A 27,054-nucleotide genomic window follows, 5' to 3' on the forward strand; every position below is an offset into this window, starting at 1 on the left:
TCTTAAACACGGAGCAGCAAGTTATAAAGGGTCTTACAAAATGCTAGTATTAAACAATTCAAACAGGAAAATCAACGGTCTTCTAATCTATATAAAAAAGAGAAATGAGAAATGAACTACAACATAGATCGGCACACTATGAAATATCCATTGAAAAAGCTTTACTCAATCAAAAGAAATATTAACAAAAACAAGTGAACATACACCGAACTATGACACATCGTTATATCCTGAGCAAATCAAAATTTTGAAAATGACCCACATAAGTGAAAACAATGTATTTGAGAAGTGCTCTATATTTTTTTTTTTTGGTTCTTATTTTCGCTCACTATACCAAGACAACTTTTTTTTCTGATAAATGAATTTGAATAGGATTCAATATAAAACGGTAAAATATCAAACAAAGGTAAAAATAAATTTTTCGTGATCTAAAAACACTTGAACGAATTCTTGATTTTATACCAAGCAATTTTAGTTGGTCGTAATAATTCATTAATATTCATATTAACAAATATGACTTTACAGGTACACCATAATGTCGGATTTTTTTGGTTGTGGTCCATGTGGTTATGCGGATAATAATAGAAACGCAGAGAAGTGGTGTACGGTTTGTGAGGAGGGGTTATGTACAGATTGTGAACAGGTTCATAAATCGATCAAAACAACAAGAAATCACAGGGTCATATCAACCGATGATTTCCAACAGATAAAAAATATTTCCATCAGCCTAACCTGTAAAAACCATGACAAGCCACTTCAGCTGTATTGTAAAACACATGATGTTGCAGTTTGTTTAGGTTGTATATCTCGTCATTGGGCATGCTCTGACGTCATTCCTTTAGATAAAGCTGCTGAAAATGCAAAACATTCAACTGCACTGGCCGATTTAGAGGACACTTTAACAATAGCATCACGAAATCTCGAACAAATTATTAATGATCGTTCTGCAGCATTGGAAAATTTAGATGGTCAGAGGCAAACAATTAAAGATACAATCAATGATACACGAGAAAAAATATTACAAAAGTTTGACGACTTAGAACAAAAACTGCTTTTTGAGTTAGACACACAACATGGTAAATGTAAATCCGAACTTAGCAAACTTTTAAACCGTTTAAAAAATTCGGAACGAGATTTGAATTGTCTGAAAGAGCAAACATCGCAATTGAAATCATTTGCATCCGAGATTCAGCTTTTCCTGGGAACGCGTCAGATCGATAATACAGTCTTCATAGAAGTAAAATCTGTCAAAGAAGGAATCCAGTCTGTATCGAACTATGAAGTGAACTTACAGTTACACACTTCTATCATAGCATTAATGAACGAAGTAGATCAGCTAGGGAACATACATGTTAAGAAGACCACCACTAGTTTACCGTTCAAAGAGGCAAAAGAAGATCAAGCCCAAATACAACTTCGAGTGCCCGAAATGAGAACCATTAAAAACATCCGCTTGAAGTTGAAGAAGAGATTTGAAGTGAATAGAAAAGGTTATCTGATATGGTTGTCTGGATGCACCATGTTATCAAATGGTAATGTGTTAATTGCTAATTACAGGGGAAGTAACGTACTAATGGAGTATAGTCAAGACGGTAAACATATCCGTGACATACCATGCTCTGATGTACCCTTTGATTTGACAGTTATAGACAGTGACCGTATTGCTGTTACATACGGACATAAAATGTATCTAGAGATTTTGAATTTAAAGAACACTACTGTCGAGAAGAAAGTGAAATTTTCTAAGGACTGCTATGGAATATCATACCAGGACAATAAACTGTTTATCATTTCAGGAGGCATTGTAATAACAGATATTACAGGAAAAGTACTTCAAAAATTAAGAGTTGACTGTGGATTTTACTTAGAAACAACCATTGATAGAATCTACTTCACCGTCGGAACAGATCATACTGTACGTTGTATCTCAATGATAGGTGAGGAGATATGGGTACATGAATGGGAATCTTTAGTCGATTCGAGGGGCATCACTGTGGATGATCATCAAAATGTATATGTTGCTAATTTTTATTCAAATTCCCTTACAGTAATACAGCATGACGGGAAAGCAAGTAAAACACTACTTACTAAATCGGACGGTCTGAACTCACCATCTGCTCTAAAATACAACAAAGACAAAAAAGTATTACTTCTGTGTAACGAGAGAGATGGTGCAGCATTATACAATCTTGAATAGTCTTATAAACCCTATGTCTTGTCTTTTGTAAAATACATAAATTTGCATGCGTGTTGGAATTAAAAAATAGAAAATGTATCATGAATCAAAGAAATATACTACTCTGTGAAAATTATAAAGACTTTTAACATAGAAATTCGATGTTTTCTAATTCATATGAATGAGATTGTTACTTTACGAAAATTCATTCCTTTTGTTTTATGGACATGTTTTTAATCACCTACAAAATAATAAATAACATTTCTGAAAACTAGTTGATTATATGTTGTTTCGCATTCTATATATATTGAAGAGAGCGACGCATATGAACAAACTATCTGAATAGGGTCGATATATCAGAAGGTATAACATCTATATACCATTTATCTTGTATTCAGGTTACTTTTTTTCCTGAAATTTCCGTAAAGCATATGCCTATTTTCCTTGCCCTAAGTTTTATTGATAACCAACTGTTATTTTTCTCTCGTTTATTTTCTTACTTTACTTCATCAATTTTATTTACTTTGTGACATATTTTTATTTAAATAATATAGTATAAAATCATTTTCAAAACAGCTTGGACAACCGCAATATTTATGTTCAACTTGGTAATAGTACTGAATCATTTACCTTTAACAAGTTTGTCATAGGCTATGGATTATCGTGATTTAACGCTCACTTAAACTGTCAGAGGCCTTCCAAAAGGGATTTGAATAGAATCAAAGAGTAAAGTACATACAGGTGCATGAAAAGAAAGAAAGTTTAAGTATTCAACATTTAAATCAACGCGCAAGGTTTAGTCATTTGCGAGTTATTCGTATTATTTGATTTACGCGTTAAAATCCTTTGACGACCCGATAGTTTAAATGTTGATATGACAAGTGGCTGACGAACGTAACCCTAAGCTGACCAAGTCAATAGATTACCTGAGTGCGCCAAGAAATGATCTTGTCCACACTGTTATGAAAATGATTTTATGCAACAGGACAACTTTATCCGATATTAAAAATTAATTGCAAGAAACGCCAGCAGTGTTCAACCTTATTGGATTTTTTTGCTGTATACTAAGCAATACGGATGTAGATTTTTTTTTATAAAGTTTGGGAAGATATCAAAAATAGATAAACTGTCAACGCCAAGAAAGAAAGAAACGAAAGACCACGAAAAGAGAAACAAGCTAAGAAGTTAACAGACCATAACATATAATACTAAGACTGAGCAAAACACACTCCATCAATAACGGGGATTATTTCATGTGGTCAAAAAGGGTCGGCAGATCCTGCTCCACTAGTGGCACCCATATTATTAGACGTGTACGTTTGACCAGGTCCATTTGACTTTTTCAGGTTTCATTAATCAAGGTTAAATATGGGTTTTTTTTTCAGATTTCATACACAAAAAGTCAACTTGCCCTTTTTGTTTTGAAAAATACTTTTATTGGTCATTTGCCTACGTTCAGTGTTTGTAGCTCGTTACATTTTAGATAACATCTTCATTTTTAAAGATATTCCGTAGGACTACGAAGTACACCATCTTCTAACGAATCTATTTTATAATAGTATCTCCGATCAATGGTTTCATTCATATTTTGTGTTACAGTTGCTTAAATATATATATATATATATTTATATACAACTCGTCTAAACATCAACCCAACAATGTTAGATCTCAAGCAAATTTTTGGTTCTTCCCTCGTCGGGATTCGAACCCATGCTACTGTGATATCGTGACACCAAATCGCCTGCACTGCAGCCGTCTCACTAGACCACACGACCACAGGGGCTCTACAATAATAGAGCTTTCGCTGGCCGTGTGTTACCTTTCCTCGTCAGTTTTAATCTAGCGGCGTACTACAGTACATGATATATAAGGCATGAAGATGTTATATATAGACGAGTTGTATATACATTATGTACACAGCCATGTATCACCATCATTGATGGCGATCCGATGGATACATCTGTTGTAGGGTTGTCACTGACTCAGACGTACTTATGAATATAATTATTTTCTGTGACTGTATCTTACATTAATTTGTAGGATCCTTTACTATAGATAATTTAGCTGATCTGTAACAATAACATCTTCATGCCTTATATATCATGTACTGTAGTACGCCGCTAGATTAAAACTGACGTGGAAAGGTAACACATGCCCACCGAAAGCTCTTTTTTTTTTTGAATATGTAGAATTTGTATACATTGAAGTGGCCAGTGTTTCAATGACAACAGGCTTGTGATAAACTATAACATTAATCAGTCTGCACGATAAGCCACTAGTCCTATGCCCAGACTAGTCAAATTTGGTTAGGACTAGTAAGATTTTGCAAAACTTTAGTTTAGTTTTAGTTTAAACATATTTTATTTGCGTAAATGTGCAAAAGGGATGAGACACAAGTTAATCAAACTTATAAAGTCTTCTCCCATAACAATTTATAACAATAGAATATTTACAAAGCATTCATACAAACAATACATTATGAATATATATATAAATTATTTGAACTCTGAAAAGGTGGTGTGTGGTGATGTGAGTGGTAATACACGATATGCATGTATTTGCACTTTATAATATGTTACATTACACAATTAGAAACCTCTTAGACTCTTTAATAAATTCATATACATTCTTTATAATTCTTTCATTTTCAACATTAGTTAAAGACTTATCGCCGGAGGTTATATATTTAACTTTGTTTGGTTCAATAAGAAAAATGTCAGTATATAAGTCTTCGGACTATTAGTTGAAAAAGTTTTTGGTGCAGACTGCGATTGATTCGGCCACAAGAAAATACGAAGTGTTATGGTAAAAACAAACAATTTAACATATGTTGGAATAAAATGTGAAAAGTAAAATCCCCAAGATACTAAACTCCTAAGGAAATTCAAACGGAATGTCCATAATGAAACGGAAAAATCAAAAGCTCAAACACATCAAACGAATTGAAAACAACTGTCATATTCCTGACATGGTACAGGCATTTTCTTATGTAGAAAATGGGTAATTAATCCTGGTTAACGATGTATAACTAGCCAAACCTTTCACTTGTTCGACAGTTGCATCAAATTCTACACACTTAAAAACACATGATTTTATGTAATATTTGTATCTATGCTGAGTATTTTCTTGGATATTCAAAAGTAGTTAACAATACATTTCCATTTAGCATAACAATAGTAATAACATGCAATCTTTAGAATAAAGATTATCTGTTTCTTTGATACTATAAGCAAAACGTCAACTGTACTTGTATCGAAAGATGGGGTGTGAATGACCGTTTGTCAGTGTTAATCTGACCTTGCCCTTGTTAATTGTTCATAGGTCAATACGTAGTTTGTATGGTTACATCTGTGTCGCAAATACTATTTGCGAAAGGTAAAAATTTACAGAGTGTATTTAATGACTGTTTATGGTTAGTTTCTGTATTAACCTTAGAGCTTGAACAAAAACAAAGATAAACTTTCGAAATAGACCTATTACAGGATTTGTTCTAACATGATCAACATGACATGTGTACTACTGTTTGTCTTTTTCTTTTTTAGCCATGGCGTTATCTGTTTATTCTCGACTTGTGAGTTTGAATATTCATCTTGTATCTTTCATCTCTCTTCTTCAAAAGTTCTTCTTTATGAATTTACCCAATTAACTGTGACTTTGAGTTCAACTCTGTATGTACAGTGAGAACTTCAGTAAATATAAAAAAAGGCACAGATCATGATTGATCTTATATATGATTTAAATGAGATACACATTCAGGCTTTTTCACGCATTTGCACCTGTCTTAAATCAGGAATCTGGTGTACAGTTGTTGTCGTTTGTTTATGCAATGTGTACGTGTTTCTCGTTTTTGTTTTTTATATAGACTAGACCGTTGGTTTCCCCGTTTAAATGGTTTTACACTAGTAATTTTGGGACCCTTTATAGCTTGTTGTTCGGTGTTAGCCAGAGCTCCGTGTTGAAGGCCTTACATTGACCTATAATGGTTTACTTTTATAAATTGTTATTTTGACGGAGAGTTGTCTCATTGGCACTCACACCACATCTTCCTATATCTATTTGATGGCCTTTGGTGGATTGTTGTCCCATCTGAAATCATACCACATCTCTTTATTTTTATGCTACAATATTATGTGGGCTAGTAAGAGTGATAAAGAAAATAAGAAAACATATTCGGAAACTTATATAGCGAGGGTATACAAAGATAGATATTATAAACTACACTGGAATTATGATAATGTCTAAGTTATACCTTTTTGCACATACCAGCATTTAGGTTAGGGCGGGATATTCGACTACTTTAAATATATAGTGAGGACATAAAAAGATAGTTATTACAAACTACACTGGCACTATAATTATGTCTTAGTTTTACCTTTTTATCACATACCAGCATTTAGGTTAGGGCGGGGTAAAGAGCACACAAACATGTTCGATCTTGTCACATTCTTTAGGTGCTTGTCCCAAGTCAGAGGTTTCCAGATTTGCTACGTATCAGGTACGGTTGGTACGTAACACAACCGTTGGTGCTGTTTATGAGGTTTCATTTAATGCATGAGAATATTGTATGTATCATGATGAAAATAAAGAAACAAAATTGCATATCAGTGATAAAAACCTTAATCTTTTATTTTATTACGATTTCTCTGCTTCTAGAAAACCTTGCACGTGATTTTATACGATAAAATTTATTTTGTGCACAAGAGAATGAATCAAACAGTCCTTACTGGAACTGAGTTGCCTCGACCTTTATATTCTAAAAATAGATTTCCGTGTGTGTATGGCTATGTTTTTGTTTTCTGTATATATCAAGAAAAGGATTAGAATAAAGAATGTTTTCTAATACTCAAATAAATTGGAATAATTAGAAATTACTTATTATTAATATCTTACTAGTACCTTACTGGTGTCGTTAATGACTACACAGACGGATACAGGGGGAGGGAGCTTGAGGCCCGTCCCCCCCCCCTTTTCGTGGCAAAAATTTGGTTGATTATATAGGGAATCACTGAGGCATGGATGGCGCCCCCCCTTTTTATGAAAAGTTCTGGATGCGTCACTAAACTAGTACACGTGCTTATGGCAAAAATGAGTTCAAAATTGTGTTGAATAAAATTTTTATTAATTAAGCTATCTTTTCGATTATTGGAGCAACATTTTAAAACCATCGATCTATCTTTTTCCTTATATTTTGTCACTGAACTTTTTAATAAAATTGTTGATTATATTAATTACTTAAAGAATAAATATAAATTTTATGACACTAACGAAAACCATTTTTTGAGTCGAAATATTTATCATCACGATGTTACTTCATCGTGTTCGCTTATTATTGTTATGTCACTAGATATTGTTATTACATTAATATTTGTAAATATTGTCGCGAGTAAAATTGTGTATTGCACGTGCCTGGGATAAGTATAATATAATCTACGAGTGGTAATGTTAAACCAATATACATCCATTAATCCTTTTGTCGTACAGCATTGCCAAAAAAACTTCATACAACACAGCGTATTTTGTTCACTGATAACGGCAATAATTTGACGCTATATTTACACTTAGTCTAAAGCAATATGAATATGTCTTTCCAACTCTTCGTAATGTTGTACGGAAAATACTATGTTGCTATATAATGTCATTTGCACCATTTACAACTGATTTATGGACTCAAAATTAAGGATCATTTTCATCGATTGGTAAATGTTTCTATGTAATTTGTTCAGGTTAACTCCAGTTTTTCTGAGTTTTCTCTCTCGGCTTACTACGAAAAAGATATATGAACAGATGTTTTAATAAAAAGGGCATATTTCTAAAACTTATAGAGCATATTGATTTTATGAGGGTTTTTTTTATAAAGAAGCCCGACGGTAAAGATAATTGTCCAAAAAGGAAGGATGTCAAGTAAATACGATATCAGCCATATCTCTATGCATCTTTGTTCAAATTGAAGATGTAAACGACCTTGTATTTTTTATAATTTCTTTCCAGACGTCTGATTTTTTTTTTTTTTATCTTTATTCAATTCTTCAACATATATATACAACAATTATGTTACATGTAACACAAAATTATCACAAGGCTATTTTTAAAGTATAATGACATACATAATCAGTACAATAATTAGAAATCAAACGTTTTGACACCTTGGAGAGTTTTAATTTTTATAAAGTATGTCTCCCTGGCCTTTTTTTTTTTATTTTAAATTCATTGACAAGGGTTTTAGACCTCACGAGTACAGACTGAACTACGATTTGGTTTTATATTAGTTTTGTCATTTTTCTTTTGTTATTAAGGTCAATTTATTTTGTTCAAATTCATTTTATTTGATCATGTTTTCTAAAAACTTACCAAAATAAATACAAAACTTTAACATTTTACAATGATACATAAAGTTATTACAAACAAAATTTAAAAAGTTTTAAATTTGTTTTGTAATTTAGCTTCTTTGTATCTATGTAGTTTCACGGGGAAATAACTCTTAATTATAAACCTTTCATACCAACGGTTACTTGCAACGGTTGCTTGAAAGCATAATCGAGTGCACACACTATTGTTTCCTAAGAATACAAGAAAAAAACACATGAAATTAGTCCCAAATTACAGCTAAAAATTCTAAAAAACAGTTCTGCGTATGATTCCTAAAACATGTGTTGATATAAAGTGTATGCATCAATAATTTTCAAAAGTTAAATGACGGCTCCCACTTCGTACTACGGTTGGTACGGTAGCAAATCTGGAAACCTCTAATAGGAGCTTGCAACTCTGTGATTATCTGTTATATTTTATTTTAGTTCATTGCTTTATAAATTTTTCGGGGGACGGGGGGGGGGGGGGGGGGGGGGGGGGGGTGGGGGGTGGGGTGGGGGCGTGTGCTATTGTTTTTTTTGGAAAAAAGTTTGTTTCCAGGTTGTGGTGAAAAAAATATGTTTTGGACCCTGAGAAAAAAAAATTGTTTGTTTCACCCTCAGCTGCCACTATATGTAATGCTAAAATTGAAAGAAAAAAAATGTTTTCGGTTTGTCGCAAAAAAAAATAGATTGTTTCGCATCCCCCCCCCCCCCCCCCCCCCACCCACACCCCCCCTTCCCCCCCAGAAAATCAAATGTTTGCTGCCTAAGGTTTTAACCCCGGTTCGTCGTGCAGAATTCGCAGTTTTCTATTTTGTGTATTGTAAGCTATTGTTGGTCTTTTGGTCTTTGTCTCTTTTTTCACTCTATTTTTGACTGAGAGTTTGAACGTACTTTTTTTTATCTGTTGTCTCCTTGGCACTAGTATACAACTTCCACATCTTACTTTTATATTATTAACTATGTTGGAGCGTCGTTTTTATAACAAGGATATTGTATTGTTTAAATGGAATGCACTTATTGTCACTTAATTCACAAGGAACTAATAGGATATAGACAGCTAAGTAACGCTTCTTTGTTAAACGTCTTTAATGAATGTTACTCTGTGTTGCTTATCCTGATAACCTTTAGGTATGAAGACAAGCTTGGTCACCAATCGTCTACGTTAGAACGATATCGTCTTTCCTGTCAAAAGCATCACGACGCAAATGCATTTGAAATACCTCATCATATTTTATGGTAAAGCAGCGGATAGCATTTTCTTTCTCTTGTCTGGAATTTCGTGTTAATTGCCATCAACATAAATTTCTATTTAGAGGAATAAAGTCCTTATACAAGAAATTGAAGGACATCAAGATCTGGGCCTTGCAATTTTCATTTCAAATCTGTTCCTCTGTTGAGCGGTACAGTATCAATTTAACAGAAAAATAAGGTACAAAATGGTCTGGATAGTTGGTCTTTTTTCTATAATTTTTTTTTGGTAATTTAACCTTTTTCTTTAAATTGTTTGTCCATCATTTTCTATTCTTAATATTTTAGCATCGGTTTATTCTCTATTATCGATTAACTTGCTCTATTTTCCCTAATCTTTATTTCCTGATTTTTCTATAGATTTAGCCCATTATTCTTTATTCTGTATACCCCATCCAGATCCTCAAAAAGTGTGGTCAACCCTTTATAGCATTGATCAGAATTAGAAAAAAAAGTTTAATGTATACATATAGTCTTCGTGCCATGTCACTAATTACTGATATTATATAGATTTTATATAGCAATTGTATACCAAAGATTAACAGCCAACTAAATTTTCCCCAGTGGATTTGTTTAATTAACAACAGTCAACAGTGATTGGTCACATTAAAACAGTCCAAAGTACAACCTTTAATTGCTAACAATATAATAGTCTTTTTCAACAATAAGGTTCATGTGATAAGTATTATTTCAATTAATTATCTTTTTTTCAGTTTTTTTTTCATCTAAGACACATAAATACTTCGTTGATGGAACCAGCCTTCCGATGGTGATTATAATTGCAAGCAGAGGGTTTAGAGAACAGTTAAAGGATTACTATTGACCTTGTACAAGTTGGACTGATTCAAACTATAAATCACTGAAAATAATTAATAATGAAATTAGGAAATATCTCTGATTTATCCTTACATGATTAGAATGTTATATCATAGATCGTGTTGGTGCTTTGTTATTTTCTAATTGATATTGGTTAACTATGTATATCATTTCAACATGCTAGACGTGATATCTCGTTTGTAAGCTGCTTTTATGAATGAAAGGAGAATTGAAGTATACATCACTAATAATGCGCTAAAAGAATAAAATATAAGACATTTGAAGATCAGCATACAATTGTCTGATACCAACAAGGATCTGCAGCAAAAGCTTATTCTCCTTTTAGCAAAAACAATTTGCAACAATGTCGTTTTATTCACATTAATCCTACATTACTATTCCCCCTTTTTTAAATGAACACCATCTAAGACAAATACTTTGTATTTGTAAATATAAATATATTGTAATAATACATTCCAACAGCATCCCAATCATCATGTTTGACTTCTGAGAGCACATTAAACTGTTAAAAGATTTGTTTTGATTTTTTTCTTTGAAGCAAAATGATCAAATGACATGAAAAACTTAAAAATATATGTATTATCATTAAAAGAACAACATTGAGGTATTATAAAATCAACGCTTAGCCTTATTCATATCTGCCCATTTTTGAAAAAGCTTTTTTAAAATCACACACACCTGAAGCATGTCATCTAAACACACATTATCATGAAAAAATGAGCCAGTACTAGTCAGCTTTCTCAGTTGAGTTTATGCCCATTTGAAAAAGTCACACCTACCTATTTAGACTTATCATCGGCTTTGTACTAATATGAGCAACACGACGGGTGTCACATGTGGAGCAGTGCCTACCCTTTCGGAGCAACTGAGATCACCCCAAGTTCTTGGTTGGATTCGTGTTGCTCAGTCTTTGTGATTGTCTGTTCGCCTTTTCTTTTTTTAACCATGACTTATTAGTTTGAATATCCCTTTGGTTTCCTTTGTCTCTCTTTTAGAGGAGTCCGATTGTAAAAGTCCGATTGAAACTTTCTTTGGACCTAGGCCAAGGCATTGATACAAATCTACAGGTCTTGCACACATTAACTGTTATCACTGAGATATTTAAAAAAAGACTTGAATGTTTTTTGACAGTTGTACATCTCTGATTTAATATCTCACTGAATCGTTATCTGTTTTTCAATAATTAAATTCCCATCAGAATCATTTTGGAACGTTATCGTCTATGATACTTTGTTTTATGGTGCAGTTATACTTTGGTCTTTACAATTACCGACAAAACAGATATGCAATGTGAGCAAACACAACAGCCTTAAACTAAAACAATTACAATAAATATATCCGGTTGAAGCAAGATGTCATAGTAAAACAAAACTGCTGTTGATAATGGATGTGATTTACGTCATTGGCTGCAAGTAAAATGTCTCGAACAGACGATTTTTTGTCCGAGGTCGAGGACTGCATTGTCTTGCAAAATATATTTTAAACCAAACATAATTCAAAAATCTCATCTGCATTTCCAAACACCATACTCTAAAAATTATTTTGAGTTTTTTTTTCATAACATTTGATCACACATATTACACATTTCGTTCATTTTTTATATATTGATTAGGTTGTTAGTTTTCTCATTTGAATAGCTTTACATTCGTGATTCTTAGGGCCTTTTATAGCTGACTTTGTGGTATGGACTTTGCTCATTGTTAAATGCCGTACTGTGACCTATATCTGTTAATTTCTGTGTCATTTGGTCTCTTGTGGAGAGTTGTTTTAAAGAAAGTCGATGTGTAACGTTTGGAGTCCACTGTAAAATCTTTCACTTTACAATAGGAAGTAAAAGTTAGAATGGTAATGGGGAATGTGTTGAAGAGACAACAACCCGACCAAAGAGCAGAAATCAGTCTAAGGCCACTAATGTAATGGGTCTTCAACGCAGCGTAAAAATGGCGCACCTGGAGGCGACTTTATCTTTATCATTTGTCAAATTACATGCAACTAGTTGCTAAATATAAAACAATGTTGCAAATAAATCTTTCATCATCACCAAATGCTCTCAAAGTAGAAAAAAACAGTACTTGACAATTTTAAAGACTAACAATAAGCCGGCTTAGACAGATGCATGAACATGTTGCAGAGATTAATTTTGCAGATTTAAACCTTTCGTTTATTAAAGAGAGTCGAAAGATACAAAGGGCTATTGAAAGTCGAAAACAAACTGACAATGTTTTGGCTAAAAACGACAAAAAGACAAAATGAAAAACAACGGTTGCTGTACACAGAACTCACCTTTACATGTATTATGAAATTATAAAACTAAGGACTGAGCAATACAAACTCATCCAAAAACCAATAACTCCAAATTAAGGAATGATAGAAAAACAAATACAAACATTATCACAAACATCAAAAAGTGCTAGCATTTACTGGGGGTAAGCTTAATGCGACGTACTTAAATACGGTACTCAACCTATGTTATGAAAATATACAATATAATAATCAGCGGTGAAATAATGAGGTACTTTTAAAAGATTTTCCCTCAAATCAAGACAATCAGTAAATTTATTTGGAAACGCTATTAGTTTTAAATGAACAGAATTATAATATATAGAGAATATAGTGTAGAAAGGCAACCATGGTATCATAGACATATCGCAATTTATTTATTTCGGGACTAAATAGTAATAAGCTAACATTTAACCTTAACCTATTATCTAAACAAACACATATCTTAATAAAAAAACATCATGTCTATAGAAACTTTTTTATCGTTAAAATAAGAAATCAGATTCTAAAATCGTTATGTTTTTAAAAATATTTATTATACCTTTCCATCGTTTTGTCTTATTTGCTACTTGCTGTAACTATATGACAATACAACAACTTCCGGAAATTTCCTACGTTACCAATTTTTTTCTTTTGTTTTGTTGTTGTTGCTTTTACGTTTTATCAAATTGCTTATGAAATAAAAATACCACAGTAACAGTTCTTTTAATGTGTTTCCCTTATCAGGACGGTTGCAGTAATGTCAATCAAAAGTTTACACAGCAGGACCGCCCATGCCGTCCGCTTTTTTTTGTACGATTTGTTTTATCTGTACATATTTTTATCAAACAAAACTACGGATTTTAACTTGATGGCAGTAGTCTTTTATTTCAATATTATAAAAGATTACGCCATCAAATTCGTTCATTATTCAAACCAAATGAATGCTCATAAAACTCAAAAGGCGTGAAACTTAGTAAGCATAAAGAACTATTAGATAGAATATTTGATTGGCGTTGAAACCTTTTTTATCACTTGAATAATAAAAAAAAAAACTCTCTCAAGATAATGGTCAGCCTGAGAAGTCTCTTCTGTATGTATTATGCTTCTTCTACTGTAAGACCTTCTGTATAGAGGTTTATTACCATCAAATCATATATAGTACGTCACATCCGGCTGCACGAAAAAGAGTCCCTAAAAAATAATCCCTTGAATTTGACAGTTGTAGGTAATTTATCCTACATTTCATTAAAGTGAGAGAAAAAAATGGTTATAAACACATATATAGATACAAAGAAAAAGTGATTTTGAATAGTGTTTTAGTGACTTTGTACTGTCTCTTCTTCTGTGATTGGTATTTTTGATTAAACAAACTTACGTAATCGTTTCGCCGATCCGTTTATGTCTTCGCAATTGTAAGATAAAGACTTCGGAACATTTGCAATTGCTTAGTGCCAAGAGAAGTGACCATGTGATGTTGTCCGTTCAGTGATTTTTTTTAAATATACAGCCTGCATGAGTTATATTATGGAATGTACAAAGTCAATAGTCTTATGTTAAATGTGCATTAGTCTTATAATTAACATTCATGTGACAGCTGTATTTTATCTGCTTACCCTTCCGGAGGATCTGAGAGCACCCTCAGTTTTTGGTGGGGTTTGTGTTGCTAAATCTTTTTTTTTTTTTTTTTTTTTAACATTCATAAATTCTTTATTGCACTCTTTGCTGTTTTAACAAATTACTTAATGTACAGCATTCCATCAAGTATCCCTGTTACATACAATTATAACTGATATCCAGGGAGAATATACAGTAAAACTTATCTTATTTTATACGTAGCCATTTAATACATTTCTATTTTCTATCATTACTTTATAAATATACATAATATCATATAAAATCTTATCGAAGTACTTAAAGATGTTACAGACCATGTGTCGTGAAATTTACGGAGAAAAATCCGTTATCGGTTCTTTTAATAGAATTTTGAACCATATGAAAATATGAATGAGATACAGCGTGGTTACTGTTTCTGTTAACTTTTGTTAATTCGTACCTTTGGATTTATACAATTCTTTGGAAGTGTTTGTTAATACTAAAAAATGGTAAGTAAAGTATTCTCTTTGTATGTTTCTTATAAGCTTTTGTCATGATTTTTGATTTTACAAATTTGACCCAAATTTTATTACCTGTGAACAGTCTGTGACCTGTCTGTGACCTTTATATTGTAAACATTAGAATTATCCTTATTATTCTTGTACATAATATGTTCATATAGTTTCACATAAAAAAAAAAGAAAAACATCATTAAACATATGAAAATGTACATAATCTTTGTTGTACAGATATAATAGAATACATGTTGAATATTTTTTATTTTTTTTACCTTTATCCCCCCTTTTGTTTCCAAATTATTTTTATACTTCACTTTCATGCATACATAACTTACATACCTACATACATGCATTCACACTTACATATATATTCATTCACACATATGCTCTAGTTACATACATACATGTCCACACACATATAACATGTATAAAGACCTTTACAAAAAGATGCATTCACATACATTGTACATGTATCTACATGTGTTTTCATACATTTTTTGTACATAGACACCTATACTTATATTATAGTATCATATTTTTTTACTAGTCCACTGGTGAAATATTGAAAACAAGTACACAATATTAACATTCTAGAACATACATTCTGTTTTTTTTCCAAGAGTTAATTTTGTTTATTTCAAGATCTGCAACACTTTTTTAAACATTTTGTTTATTTCCATATTGGCCGTATAATATAATTCAACTGTACTCGAGATTTCATATTTAAAAATGTTCACTATATCTATTTTTTTTGCCTTATTATTGGATTTATAATTTGATTTATAGACTGAAAAAAACATTAAACTCAGCAAGTGATTGAGTCCAAAATAAGCATCATCATGAATCTTGTATCCTATTACTAGAGAGTGTAGGCTTATAACATGTTTGTCAATACCTATTTTGTTAAATATATCTCTCATTGATCTCCAGAAGTTTGTGTTATATGCGCATGTGATGAAAAAATGTTTGTAGTTGTCTTGTTCATTACAATATGAACAAAGGCTGTTTTCAGAAATTTTCCATTGAAATAATAGCTCTTTATTTGCTAAGATGAAATGCATTAATTTCCACCTGAACATCTTAATTTTATTATCTTTTAAGTATTCAAAAGTGAATTTTATCGTGTCTTTGAATTCACTATTTATATTTCCTGTATGTAATATCTTTTCCCATTTCAAAAAACCAATGGGTGTTTCTGTTTTTATTCTACTTTGCACTATCTTATAAATATCTTTATTATTAATGCCGAGTATATCCTCATGGTCTCTTAATCTGATTTTTTCTCTGTTAATATTTACTTTAGTTTTGAATGATCTCTCAGTTTTAAGCTTCTCCTCCCAGTTATTTAGTATGGCTTTTTTAAGTTTTGAAAATTCAGCAATCCAATTACCTTTGTTTTTTAGTTTTAAATTGATTACTTTTTCTGATATTTGTCCTCTATTGTCAATTATGTCATTTATAAATAGAATATCACTTTCAATCCATTTATCAAAAAACAGACATTGTCCTTTAAATTTTATCAAGTTATTGCCCCATATTATTTGCTTTCTGATCTCTAAAAAGTTCCATGTTTTATTATTTTTAGCTTCATTCAGATTTACCTGAATCCATGATTTTATCAGTTCTTGATAGAATAACGGTGTATTGTTCCATATTTTTTTGTCAATTAATTTTATATTTCTTATATTTATCTTGAAAATTAGCAAATTTTTGCCAAACTTATTCAGGTATAGTTTAGGCAACACTGACCAGTTAGCATTTTCTGATTGTATTATTTTTTTAATCCATTTTATATGTATTGACATTATATAAGACTCCAGATCAATCATTTTTAATCCCCCTTCAGCATAATTTTTTGTTAATATTGACCTCTTTATTTTATCTTTTCTGCCATTCCAAACAAACCTATAAATTATATTGTTGATGATTTGCAACTTATCTTTAGTAATAATACCATTAGTAGCAAAATAAGTTAAATTTGGTAGCAGAAGAGCTTTTACAATTAAAATTTTTCCAAGCAATGTTAAATTTCTTTTTGACCATCTGTCTACAAGTTTTGTAATTTTATCCAAGATTTTTTCTATGTTCAATGTTTGACATTCCTTATTATCATATCCAAAATAAATACCTAGACTTTTGACTGGTTTATTTGTCCAGTTTATATTTTCATATTTATCTTTACTGCTTTTTAATCTCCCTAACCATATTCCTTCTGTTTTATTCCTATTAAGTTTCAGCCCTGATAGACTTCCAAATGTCTCTATTATACTGAGAGCTAGACTTATATCTTTACGAGACTGAAGAAATAGTGTTGTGTCGTCTGCTAATTGACAGATTTTTAAATTACAAGATTGTCCGTCTAATTTTATTGTTATTCCCTTAAGTTCTTTATTTTTTCTTAATCTTATGGCCATTAATTCAACAGTTATAACAAACAGTAACGCAGAAATCGGACACCCTTGTCGAATACCGCGGTATATTTTAAATGGACCTGAGACCCACCCATTATTCAAAATACACCCTTTAATATCATTATACATAGTTTCAACCCATCTGATAAATCCACTTTTAAATCCAAACTTTTTGAGAGTTTCTGTCATAAAGATCCATTCTAAGGAATCAAAAGCCTTACTGAAATCTAGAAATAGTACTGCTCCTTCTATGTTAAATTTCTCTGAATAATCAATTATGTCTTGAATTTGCCTTATATTAAAACCAATATATCTATTCTTTACATATCCAGTTTGGTCTAGACTTATAATAGATGGTAAAACTTTTTTTAGTCTTTGTGCTAACACATAAGCCAGTAGTTTTGTATCTATGTTAAGTAATGTAATTGGACGGTAATTATTTAATGAAAGCGGGTCATCTTTTTTATATATTAAGGAAATCGCACCTTTTTTTTGTGAATTGGTAAGTTCTTTTTTCTCATAATTATTATTGAATACTTTAACCATAATATTTTTTAAATTATTCCAAAATTGCCTATAAAATTCCACCGTCAGACCATCCAGGCCAGGGGATTTATTTAACTTCATTTTAAAGATTGCTTCTGTACATTCTTTCTCAGTTACTTCCCCTTCACATTGATTGCTTTCTGATTCATCTAGCTGTTTTGATATTTCTGTTTCTGTTATATACTTCTTAACCTCATTATCACAGGGATTAGTTGATTCATAAAGTTTTTTATAGTATTTTACTTCTAACTCTAAAATTTTATTTTGATTTTTAGTAGCCAAACCATTTTCATCATATAATTCAGTAACAACTTTTTTTGTTTGACGACTCTTTTCTAGCCCCAAAAAATATGCACTATTTTTTTCACCTTCTTCAAACCATTTTACCCTTGACCTTATTTTTTGACCTTTAATCTTATCTTTATACAGAGTGTCTAACTTATTTTCAACATTCTGTATTTCTTTTTGTAATGTTTTATTTATATCAGTACTATCATTTATTTTATTATTAAGGTTATTCAACTTTGTTTCTAGAACATTTATCTCATCTTTTCTTACTTTAGCTTTTCTTTTACAATAGTCTAAACTTGCATCCCTTACTTCTATTTTCAAATTATCCCAAAGAATCCCCAAATCATCACAGTTGGTTAATTCTTTTTCATATTTAGATATTAGCTTTTTAATAACATAAACATATTCTTCATTGTTCATTATGCTAGCATTTAACTTCCAATACCCCCTTCCTTTATTTCCTCTTTCTGTATTTATTTTGAGTGACACTGCATTATGGTCAGTTATTTTTTGGACAATAGGTCGAATATCACAATTTTTGCAGTTTTTTTGTACTTCTTTAGAAACAAAAAAATAATCAATTCTGGTAGCTTCTGTTCTATCTTTCCTACACCAAGTAAATTGTCTAGTATTTTTATTTTTATTTCTCCAAATATCAATTAGTTTACATGATTTTATAAGCCCTTTTAAACTTGTTACAGGTTTATCAAATTTTTTGGAAGATTTAGTTTTATTTTTTGTATCTAGCAGTGACCAAATGTCATTAAAATCACCTCCTAGAATGACTTGCCCGAGTCCGTATTTATTAATAAACACTTTTATTGTTTTAAAGAAACTATTTCTTTCTCTTAATCTGTTCGGAGCATAGATATTAACTAATGTGTAAATATTTTCATCAATTTCAATATTAATCATAATGACTCTCCCTTCTAAGTCTTTATGTTCATCTATGTATTTGAATCTGGTTTTATCTTTTATCCATATCGCTACCCCACGTGAATTGCTTGTCCCATCGCTTCTAAAAAGATTTTCACCAAATTCCTTTTCTAATGTGAACTTCATTTTATTTGTAAAATGGGTTTCCTGTATGAATAGAATATCATTTTTTTGTTGATTCGACCAGCTTACAATTTTACTTATTTTTTCATGTTGTTGCAGGCCATTGGCATTGACCGTGCTTATATGTAGATTATTCTTCATTTTGGATTAAAAAAAATTTGATTGAGCGTTTTATCTGGTAAGTACCATTTTCTAATCATAGTTTTCAAAATATTTTCCATATATGATATACAGCTGTTGCTATACATTTGTATATCATTTTTATACTTTGCTTTTTCATAGGGCTTTTTATTCATTTTTTGGCAGAAACCTTTTACCATATATGTAGCATTTTTATAACTTTTAAATGTATGTTTACAGAAAGGTTTTAAATGGCTTTTTCTTTTCATATACAGGTATATTTCCTGAGTATTTACAAAATACGCTTCACTGATTCTTACGGATTTAAATTTTATCGATGTACCTTTAAACAATTGTCTAGCTTTTACTACCGGCGATTTTTTGTTACGGTTTATCCTACATTTATTTAAATTTGCTTGCCTCTTTACATATGTTCTAGATTTTAACCTACTGTTATTAATAACTCTTCTATTGAGTCTAATGTTTAAGGCTGAATCGAATTTTGATGATTGTTTCCATTGTTTTAATGATTTACACTCATTATAAACTATGTTATAAAATTTAATAGACAACCATTTAAGACATTCGTCAGTAGATCTTGTTGCAAGATACAAAACTTTTGAAATTGATTTAAAAGTCCGTTCAAGGTCGAATGACCTATATTTACTTGCCCACGTGACACTGTATGTAAACACAAGCACGTGTTGACACACTTTTTTTAACCACAAAATAATGCATGTAAACTTAGGCGCTTTTTGGCACAATATGCAGTTATCAGTACTCTTTTCATCATAAATATGATAAGATAATTTTATCACAATACATATCTCTAGAACGTATATCATTAGTATTAATAGATATAAAAATGTCCATACATAATAGCATACATATACATATAAATTTCTTATAACAAAAACATGTGATATATAGTATACTGTTTTTCTCAAGTACACAGTTTGAAAAATAGCATTTTTAGAGCTTTTACTATTAGGCAAAATATTAAAAACCTTTTCTGAAGCTAATCTGAGTATTGAATGTGTGCTTCTTATATATTTTACAAACAAATTTAACATTATTATCATTTGACAAGTCATAATTCGCTTTGAATAGAAAAGATTTGTTTTACTCAAATTTATTAAATGTAATTTATTCACTATCTTAGTACACCTTTGTTCTATATCAGAATCTTCATATTTTCTTTTTACTTTTTTCTTTTTCAGGTTAAACATTTCAAACAGGATTAACTTCAGTAGAGTTAAAGAATCTGTTGAAACTAGACCTTCAATTCTCTTCACAACTTGCTGCAATAGAATACAGCTTACATCAAATTTACAGATCAAACATTTTAGATAGTAAATACTGGATGATATAAATAAAAACAGTGCTGTACAAACTATTTTGTGAGACATTTTAACATGGCAATGCATTTTTTTTAATGTTTATATTTAATTTTTATTAAAAGTATTTCTATCTAAAGTTTGTATTTTTAATATCATCATCATCAAGCTAGCGTCTCTTCTTTGGCTTCTTTGCATCTCTCGTTGCGTCATGAAGATTTTCAGTTGGCGTCACAGGAGATTTTTCAACGTTTGGATTTTTATTTCTTAACTGTTTAGGCGTATCATTAATATTGTTAGTGCTGTCTTGATCTCTGCCTTTTGTTGATAGATATCTTGTTATGCTCTCTTTGTGGCCTGTGTTTTTGTTGTTCTTTGGTGTTTGACCTTGTTGTTTTTTGGACAACACACTTTGAGTTTCAAGGATTGACTGAGACTGTTCTGGATTAATATCCGTCTTCTTACTTTCCTCGATACTCATTGACGGCTTTGTTATATTTTGGGAATTTCCTTCCTCAAGAGACTGATTGTTTTCACCTGTGCAATCATCATTGCTTTCGTCATCATCGTCATCATCATCATCATGATTTTCTTTGTTGAACGTGTTATTCATTTCATCACCATCATCATTTACCTCACTATCAGAATTCATATTTTCTGTACATTCAAATTGTTTATGCCCAAATTGCCCACATTTTTTTGCATTTCCAGCCATTTGGACATTCTCTTGCTGTATGTCCTTCATCAAGGCACTTGCTGCATTTTGTACTTGGCCTTGTTGTATGAGGTTGACCATAGTGATTTATGTTGGCCCAGTATTTCCCAACCTGCATAGTTTTAGGTAAGGGTTGTTCAAAAGTTTTGCATATCAATATGCGGTCACCATTTTTACAATTTGTAATCTTGTTGTCTATTCGGAGCCTCTCCCTATAACAGCTAAGAACCTCACATTTACTGACAGAAGTTTCTAATGTTCTTATTATTTGGTTGTCGTCAGCTGAGAGGGGAATGTTTTTTACCCGTACTCTGATTGTATCTTCCTGTTCACGAAAAGTAATTTTTGGATTTCGAGTGTACAGGGTAATAGAAATCCTTCTGATTGTAACTCCTTTGGACAACAGGTCTTTTTTGTCCATTTCGTTATCAAAGTATATTCTCCATATACCGCGTACTCTTTGTAGACCAGACAGTGATTTGACTGGAACTTGCTCATTTATTGCATGGTAAACTTCATGGTGAGTTAAAAAGTAACGCTGACCATTGGGACTTACAAGATTGTTTCCGAATACATCTTCTTCCAGTAAAAAAATAGGTTTAACTCCGGTCATTTTATCATCATATGCTTGTGATTGTGTATTGTCACCTTTTGCTGCCTCGGCATATGAGGCAGCCATGTTTTTTTCTTTGTTTGGATCGTCTTTGTCAGTACACATTGACAATAGTAATTTACTGGGTTTTATCCCGAAATATTGCAGAAAAGTTCTTTAGAGTAGTGCAACTACCTACTGTCTTCAACACATATAAGAATGTTACCATTAAATCTTCAAAATCTTCAAATAGGTTTAATTTTCGTCGGAGCTATGTAACACCCGTCACCTTAGTTCAGGGGCCGCAACTCTCTCGCTAAATCTTAAGTTTTCTATGTTGTGTTTGATTTGCTGTAGTTTGTTTGTTTGTCTTTTTCTTTTTAAGCTAGGGTGTTGTCAGTTTATTTTCGATTTTGAATGTTTTATTTGTATATTTCTCCTCTCTTTTAAATATATTAAATCATGATATTTATTTAGTAAGCTTCAATAAAAATGTAAAATTAATACATACGACGTGAAAATACAAGTTTAATAACATTAATGGTACTATATTTTCCTGCACTAGATTTACATAGGAAATAATTACATGTCTTCAGTCTTTTCAGTGATGCTTTTTGAAACTGATCTTGTTGACAGGATTTCTCTCACTTTTAGATGAAAGTTATTTCCCCGCCACAATTTAATAAGTTTTCAGATGATGACAAATGCCAAATAACTACATATGTTTCAACTAAAAGTACTGAGAAACCAGATAATTTTTTGTCAAGGAAGAAATGATAAGAACTTTTTACAAAGAAGGGTACCTGAATGACAAACCGGCCGATGAATACCTGACAAAGATTTGGTTTTAAATTTGTATGGTGGAGTTTCATTCAGAAAATTTCAATGTGATCGTTCAAACCTTTTTTTGGTTGTTTTATTATTTTGCAACCAATGCATACGGCATTGAAGTTATGATACAAAATACCTGACGTCGGCAAAATGATACCCATAAGCCGAAGACTGCAAAATTACACATGTGTTTTCATTTTTAAGGAGAGACATATATTTAAGCACACCCCTGTGGAAACATGGTTTAAACTTTGTTCTTGTTATCTTTAAAAATTTTCGTTTGCATAAATAATCAGGTTCAAAGAACTACAGTACATGTTTTAACAGCAATATTTTTTTTAAAACGTCCGTCGCTGACTTTATTACAATGTCATATTTGTTTTTATCTTACTGAAAAAAATGCTAACATGTGTATTTTTAAAGGTAAACGTTGAACATTGCTATCTAACACTTATTTATTATAGTATAATTCAACATTCTACAGTCTAGTGTGTCTATATACTGCTATGAATCGCGTGTTTTTTCTCCTTTTTTTTGGACCACCTCTTTACAGCCGCAGTTTAATCTCATAGGGTATAACACTATAACTGTTGACGATATCTCGAGTGGTAACCTCAGTCAATATGTATAACTGCAGTATGTCGTGTATTGTCGTCGTCTTCTAAGCTGAAATCCACATTTTTGTATATACCTATCATGGAATACGCGGCGAAATGTTTCGACCTTGATTAAAGTTCTCTCTGAAAACCGTTATTTTGAAATGTAAGACAACAATCATTAATCATAATTTAATAATTCATGTAGCACATGCTGACTAAAATCAACTGCTAATAAGAAATTTAAAATGCATATTATAGATCATGAAGTTCCGGTGTATTGTACTATACTACAATTAGTGTAGAAGTTAATTCAATGGACAACTTGTATTATAAATCGGTAATGGAATATACTGTAATAACTGCATAACTGCTTTTGTTTACATTCATTCAACCGAGCAATTTTTAATTTCACGGCGAGATAGCTTTATCAATTAGTTTCATATCACAATGATAAAACGTGCAAAAATGTTTCCATTTAAATGAAGAAAAAAATATTTGACAGCATTAGTACTCAGAAAATGATGTCAATTAAAAATTTCAGTTCCGGAAAACTGGTTATTAAAGCTGGTTGCACTGATGAAGATATTGGAAAATTTATTTGAAAAGAAAGCTGTCCTCCTATACTTTTTTACCGTTCATTTTGGCGCCTAGGACTGGCCGTATAAAGATGAATCTAATGTATGGCATTCTAAAAAGATTAATGATATCTTTTACGACCTCTTGTTCTAGTCCACAGCAGTTAGACGTTTTCTAAAATAGTATCACCAGTCCAGTATTATTGCTCCTTTGCTGAAATAAAATATCAATGATACAGCCATGTTATGTATAGCATTCAAAACGTTTAGTTCTCCCTAATTATCAAAGGCATCACCAATAATCAATTATCTTAAATCCGTTTTTGATTTCGCTTACCAATAATTTGAATTGTGCGCAACAGACGAGTAATTTGTCTATAGCACCTTTTGCTCTATTATAACATATTGATTAAACGTTTTATTTTAGGCGACGTCTTTAAATTTCATTACCATTTTTTTTAACATAAAAACGGGTTTCACATGAAGATTTTACTTGCTCCTTAAGAGCACAGAAAATCGTTCGCAGCTTTAGATGGGATTCGTGATGCTAAGATTTGAGTTTAGTTTTCTATAGAGTGTTTTGTAGACTACACAGATAAAATTCTGCTTCTGTAAACAAAATTCATATGCACTGAATTAGAAAGGAGAAAAAAGTCTAGATTACATGATTTTTAAGGCGTTGGGTTTTTACTTGTGAACTGGATGCAAAGGCATTACTTTCAATTTACTTCTTTCAAATTGAATGTACTTATGGTTTCAATAAAAGACTAAAAGCAAGTCATGTACAAACAGTGATTCGCCTCTCAGTGTTAGTGATCTGATCATTATAATTTTTTTTATTACTCCATAGCATTTTTAGCGGTTTTCTAACCCTTGTAAGATGCATGTATGTTGTTCATCGGTTTTCTTTATTTTGCTCAATGTAGACTGGTTCTTTGTCCTTTATCTGTTTGGCTTTGACAACAAAGGTATCTTTGATACCCGTATGTTGCAAGGGAGAGGACCAGCCTATGCTAAATGGTACTGTCATGCATGCGCAACATCGACCGTACTGTACTGACTCTTGACAATGGTTTTTGTTTGACTCTTATCTTTTGATTGTTCCGTATCTCCTGTCTTATTTCAGCACCCTACCCCCTATCACCCAAAAAACTAACATGTTTATGTACACATTGTAAACATCGTCAGGTCAACATATGATTTTTATAAAAAAAAAAATGAAAAAAATATTTTGTTTTTTTCAATTTACCCATTCTTGTGTACAAATGTAAGACAGTCACTTAAACAAAACACTCAAAATATGTTTGTGGGAACATACTTTGTCGTTTTTGTCATTTCAAAATACGCCACGTAGGCACATATTTATTTAACACGTTTACCCAGCAATTTCACTTTATTTATATTTGCCAAACTAAGCAAAACGTCAATAAAAGTGAGTTTCAAAACAAGCGATACATAATTTAAGCTTAATTGTTATCAGATGTCATGGTTTGTTCAATCGACAAGATATTTTAAATAACAATTACAATGTTTCAATATATATAATTTTCATATATTTTACCTGAACGGAAAAGAAACGAGTTAACCGTTGTTTAATAGAATAAAATCAAAAACCTATTTGAGCAAGTACCATACACGAGTATTCCTAAATATCCGATGTTTAAATCTTTTATTTCTAAAACTACCTATAAGTCTTAGTGTTAATTTCTGTCAAATCAAGTTCTTTATACCCTATTCGCAAGGCACTTTCGGGCAAAACACAATTTAACACGACCATTCACACTTATATACCAATCTTTCCCTTTCCGCTCGCTTAGATAAGTTTCATATAAATCCCTACTGGATGTTTAGTAAGTAATTAAACAAAAATACGTTTAAGACAAGTCGTCTAAGCAGTAGCTAGGGGAACCATTTTGCATACTCAGCAATGATGATGGAAGATTTTAACGACCTTGACTGGCTATACAACCCTCTTACGGTCGGTAAACTCCGCTATCGATATTCAATCGGTGGTATATGCGCCATAAATACTGTAATATACACTAAACCTCTAGGGATGTTAAATTCAAATAAGCATGACACTAGAAAACTGAGCCAAATTCATTTTAAAAATTCTTTCTATGACAAACAAATTAATAAAAAAATGAGTTCACTAACTGTGTCTGACACGGTTTGCTGGGATGTTCGAATTCAGTACGTGCATATAATATAAATCCGCATTGACGCGATATTTTGAGATATCTTTATAGACTCTTTTTCTTAAATGTTATGATATAAGACATATAAATTTAAAATTAAAAGTTCGTGTACTAGTATAAATCATTTTACAAATATTTTGGTCATCATTTTGCATCTGTGAGTTGCTTAGATTTGACGGAGGTAACTTTTGATCATTCTCCAAATAGAAATACTTTTTTCTCTCGGTGAAATACATCTTCATTTAGCAAAACCAAGGTCCGAAGGATCAACAGAGCTTCTGTCATCACTTGACGTCTGTTGTCCGTCATTGTCAGTCGTCGTCGTTAACTTTTTACACTTTGAACTTCTTCTAGAGAACAACTGAATTAAATGAAATAAAAAAACCGACATGATCGATCCCTATGAGTAGACTACCAAGTATTGTAACTTTATATGCGATCAATCAACCAAAATAGACGCCAACGGGAACTTAGTTTAACGTAGGATCTACGGAAAACACATACAACTATTTTTCTTTATAGAACGGAATGAAACCAAACATAGCATGAATGGTCCTAATGAGATGGCTGCCAGCAGGGGGGGGGGGGGGAGGGGGACTTAGTTTAGCAGTGGACTCTATGTAAAATCAAAACAAGTCTTCCTTTAAAGAACCATTGAATAGAATGAAACCAAACATGTCATGGATGTTCCTTCTGATTTTCTGACCATGTTACTTTGTGGCAAATGCATCAACCGAGATAGTTTCCAACGGGGGACTTAGTTTGACAAACTTAATGCAACTATGGGAAATATATC

At 31.6% G+C, this 27,054-nt stretch overlaps 1 protein-coding gene across 1 annotated transcript; it reads left to right on the forward strand.

Moving 5' to 3' along the window:
- Nucleotides 1-535: 535 nt before the first annotated feature.
- On the forward strand, nt 536-2,197 carry LOC134710755 (uncharacterized). Its single transcript, XM_063571151.1, has one exon. It carries the CDS (start codon nt 536-538, stop codon nt 2,195-2,197), a length of 1,662 nt encoding a protein of 553 aa, XP_063427221.1.
- The last annotated feature ends 24,857 nt before the right edge of the window (nt 2,198-27,054 follow it).

Source organism: Mytilus trossulus, chromosome 3, assembly GCF_036588685.1.
Source record: "Mytilus trossulus isolate FHL-02 chromosome 3, PNRI_Mtr1.1.1.hap1, whole genome shotgun sequence".
Lineage (NCBI taxonomy): Eukaryota > Metazoa > Mollusca > Bivalvia > Mytilida > Mytilidae > Mytilus > Mytilus trossulus.

What these genes read in the sequence shown, in the direction of transcription:
- LOC134710755 (XM_063571151.1), top strand. Translation starts at nt 536, where the DNA reads ATGTCGGATTTTTTTGGTTGTGGTCCATGTGGTTATGCGGATAATAAT.